At 50.5% G+C, this 4,118-nt stretch overlaps 2 protein-coding genes across 2 annotated transcripts; both read left to right on the top strand.

Annotated features, from left to right (window-relative positions):
- The first annotated feature begins 339 nt into the window (after positions 1-339).
- Positions 340-1,869, top strand: LOC149366835 (uncharacterized). The gene is made up of 4 exons (XM_089571928.1): positions 340-1,070; positions 1,138-1,249; positions 1,428-1,583; positions 1,855-1,869. Exons 1-4 carry the CDS (start codon positions 805-807, stop codon positions 1,867-1,869), a joined length of 549 nt encoding a protein of 182 aa, XP_089428054.1. The 5' UTR covers positions 340-804.
- A 199-nt stretch (positions 1,870-2,068) lies between these two features.
- LOC149366834 (uncharacterized) lies at positions 2,069-3,358 on the top strand. The gene is made up of 3 exons (XM_089571918.1): positions 2,069-2,163; positions 2,544-2,749; positions 3,116-3,358. Exons 1-3 carry the CDS (start codon positions 2,100-2,102, stop codon positions 3,356-3,358), a joined length of 513 nt encoding a protein of 170 aa, XP_089428044.1. The 5' UTR covers positions 2,069-2,099.
- Positions 3,359-4,118: the final 760 nt, after the last annotated feature.

The following is a 4,118-nucleotide window of genomic DNA, read 5'->3' as shown; positions in this document are numbered from 1 at the left end:
GAAGAAAAATATAAAAAAAAAACAAGAAGCGCAAGAAATTAGGCTATTAAATTTGCTAGTGGGTAACTTTCGCTGCCGCGGGGGTGCGCTGACGGCGGTAAAAAACGTCAACAAGCCGCTTCGCACGAAAACAGCTGTTCCACGCCTTGATACTGTTTTCTTACGTGGCGACGAAAATCAAGGTACTGTGCGGTTGTTCCAAGTGCGGAGAAAAATGTGAATGAAGACAGTGAAGGCTACGTGTCTGCTGAGCAAACTTGCGAGGAGCAGTTGGCACGAAATCGGCGAACTGCTTGAGGTAAGCCTGTGTTGGTAGGCGCGTACGATCGATGGCAAAAGTGTCAAAGGGTGGAGTGTTCCAGTATCTAATGTGTGGTTGTCTGTCTGTATTCCCATAGGAAATAGAATACGACCATGAAGTGCGATTTGTGGGGAAAAATAAATGATGTACGTTCGCATATGTGTGTTTTGTTTATATGTATAGCTGCGGCAAAGAGATGACTGAGTAACGAAAACGACCGGAGGAGCAAACAAGAAAGAGCAAAACGGTTAGGCGGACAACAGAAAGTACATTTCCCGATTCTGTTTCCTTCCGGACGGAAGCCTAAATGCTCGCATTAAAGCGATAGGCGCGAGAAATAATGCTCGGAATGCAGCACGCATACGCTCCCTCTCGTAAAGCGACTACCCTGACCCCAAGCTGTGTAGTCCGCACTATTGCCTGTTTACAGAAAGAACTCCCCGCTATTCCCTGCGGAAGTTGTTTGATATCTCTGAGAGAATAGGCGGGAAATCTAGTTTGCGATGGCGCCTAAGAAACCCCGCATGTCCGCTGCCCAAGAAGAGATGCTGCTCGATTTTTTGGAGCAGCACATCTTCTTGGCGCGGGCCTCGACGGAGCTTTCCAATACCATCACCGCGGCCCGCAAGCGCGCTCTGTGGGACGAGCTGGCGGAGAGCTTGAATCGATTGGGACCGGCTGTCAAGACTGCCGAGCATTGGCGGCAGTCTTGGCGGCAAATGTGTTGCCACACAAGGGCGGAGCTGGCAAGTCTGCGGGCCGGCCAAGGGTGAGTCTGTCAACAGTGTTGGTAAATGGAATGCCGCAGTAACGTGTCTCTTCGCATTCGCTCGCAGGGGCACCGGAGGTGGCAAGCTGCCTGGCTCTGGGGGCCGCATCATCCAGATCTTGGGGTGGGCCAGTGCCAAGGGCGTGGGGAAACCTTATTTCCCCATTGCCAGGCGACAGGTGCGTTTGCAATGTTGTAATAGAATCGTAGTGAGGTTATAGACGTTTTCACAGTTACCTGCTTGGTGGTAATGAGGGATTCTTTACTGTTTCACAAAATCGTGCTGTGAACAATGTACCATCAAGATGAACTTCGGGATATGCATGTGTAAACGTGCGGCGGTTTGCCTTCTCGCAGGCCCAGCTTCCTGTAGCAGCAGCATCAGCTCCAACGCGACCCCCAGCAGCAGCAGCAGCAGCAGCAGCACCACCACCACCATCACCACCGCCACCAGCAGAAGCAGCGGACGCAGCAGCACCACCATCTCCACCACCACCTCTGCCACCCTCCGGAGTACCACCACCTCTGCTGCTACCACCCTCTGCAGCAGCAGCAGCAGCAGCACCTCTGCTGCTACCACCCCCTGCAGCACCAGCAGCAGCACCAGCAGCAGCACCAGCAGCAGCACCAGCAGCAGCACCAGCACCAGCACCAGAAGCAGCACCACCTCCGCCGCCTACACCGCTGTCGTCTCCATTGTAAGCGGGTTGGTGAACCGTTTCGTATGGCTAGTAAGTTGTGCGCATTGTTAGCGTCTTGTGTGGATTTGAATATCATTGAACAGATGAGCCTGAGGTAGAAGAAGTTAAATCCTATGAGAAGGATTTGAGTAGTCCGAATGCAGAAAGTGGAGGTTGCATATGCAGTTTCCACATTTGATAGTGATGTTTTTGTTCTGCTCCTAGGGATTTGCTAGTTCTCGTAGTGCCGCAAATGAAGTAGGTGTTCATTTTACTATGGTGCACTGCACACTTCGGTGCAACTGTCCACTGATCAGTTGTGCTGTAATGCTTTTATGCAGACGACAGCATGAGCAGCATGGACAGTGTGCTGCTGGGGGACCTCCTTGCTGAGGAGCTGAGCCAAGAAGCCGGTGAGTCAGCCTGCAAATATGTAACCTCTTTAGCAGCCGAGTTGGAAGCTGCTCGGCCTCAGTATGATTTGCAGAGCAATATGTATAATCAAAATCATCCAACAGTGGTCGCAAAACTTTCCCGTACATCAGGCACTGGAGCTTGTGCAAGTTTTGTCCTCTTGCAGTGGGGACTGTGATGGCACCCATTGGTGTAATCAATGCGCACAGCGTATATGTTGCTACAATGGCACGTTCGTTACATCACTGACAGCGTATGCATTTGTATGGGCCTGTTCGTGTGTATTCATGTACATAGTTCTCTCAGACATGGTACAGATCAGTTTGCTTATTCAACAGTGTACCGCATTGAGTAATATGCGCATGTTCCCCTCTGACAGCCCCCCAGCAGCCACAGCCGGGGCCAAGCTCCGTGAGAAGGCGCCCGCCTCGCAACAGCAGGCGGGCAGAGGAAGACGCCGTGGAGCAGCTGCTGCTGGAAACTCGGCGCAGCGCTGACCTGGCGGAGGCGCGAAACCGCCAGGACGCCGAGTTCCAACAGCGGCTGCTCGACACCATGGAAAGGCTCATTGAGAGCAACAGTCAGGTATGTGCCGACAAAATGTTCGGATTTTTACACAGAAATATAACATAATGCATGGGTATTCAATTTTGATAATGACTGATTGTTGTGCTCACGGCCATGCCTTGGCTCCCTGGCAGCGCTGCAACACGCTGCCGCGTCCCACTCAAAGGTGAAGCTTAAGCATCTATCAAATTTTTTTTTTACGTTTCGCGCCATTATTTCGCACAGTGCGTACCCTCGACACATGATTCACAGAGCCTGGCGTTCTGTCGCTGCCATATGGAACGCACGCATGTAGGGCTTGGCCGCATCATGTTTACCGTGGAAGTGAAACCAGCCCTCTTCAATCACTCGGGGTAGTGCAGTTCAAGCTCCTATCCTTTGCAGGTGCAGACAGCAGCGACTGCAGCAACCACTGCGCAAACTGCCGCCATGGCAGATGTGGCAGCTGCGATGCGGCAGGCGGCAGGCGCAGTGCAGCTGTCAGCAACGGCCACACAGCAAATGGCAGCTGCTGTTGCGGAGTCACGTGGAGAGGAGTCGGCCCGACAGCACCTGCTTGCTCAGTGTGTCGGGCTACTCACGGTGCTAATCCGCAACCGCACACAGTCGCCGGACGCATCCGTGTAATTTTTTTGTTCTTCTTTATTGTTAACCTTCTGACATGCACACACTGTGTGCGTTTAATTCTTTTTGTTTCCCACTAACGCCAGGCGCAGAAACTGCGCGTGTATTCTCATTTTTTCCTTCCAAGCTTTTAGCAGGTGCAGAAACTGGTCTCAATTCCCTTTGGTTTAGTTGCGTTCTGCCAGGTGCTCAAACTGCGCTGTGTATTCGTATTTCTTTTTTTTCCTGCCGTGTGCCTGGTGTAAAAGCTGTTCTGCATGCAACTATGTTGTTCGCAGGTAATTTTCCCTGCCGTTTTCTTCCGTCACGCGTACATTTCATGCGTGCACCTGCAGCTCTGATTTTCTCATTTCGATTTATAGGCATAACAATTTGTTGTTTTTTTCTATTGGTCTTAACATGTCGTAGCAACATGTTGTGTATGCACGCTGATGTGCGCTGCCGTCACTCGGAACACTAGTGCAGTCTGAATTTTTATATATGTAAACACGCCTGTCATAGGCAGGATGCAGCCATGCAACAATCATTGAACTGAAGTAGTCACATGCCTTTATGCCGCATCATCCGTTATATGGAAATTTTTCTTTTGCATTGTTCATGCTTCAGCATCTCTGATAGGTAAATGTTGTTTGCATTGTTCCTGCTGTGTCATCTGTGATATGTAGATGATTTTTACACTGTTCATACTGCAGTATCTGCGATACGCATATGCAAATATTTTTTTCATTGTTCCTGCTGTATCATCTGTGATATGTAGATGTTT

Source organism: Amblyomma mixtum, chromosome 1 (assembly GCF_055824585.1).
Source record: "Amblyomma mixtum isolate Tamu chromosome 1, ASM5582458v1, whole genome shotgun sequence".
In the NCBI taxonomy this organism is placed as follows: Eukaryota; Metazoa; Arthropoda; class Arachnida; order Ixodida; family Ixodidae; genus Amblyomma; species Amblyomma mixtum.
The sequence above is the reverse complement of the archived record's forward strand: the minus strand, read 5'-3'. Positions and strand labels throughout refer to the sequence as shown.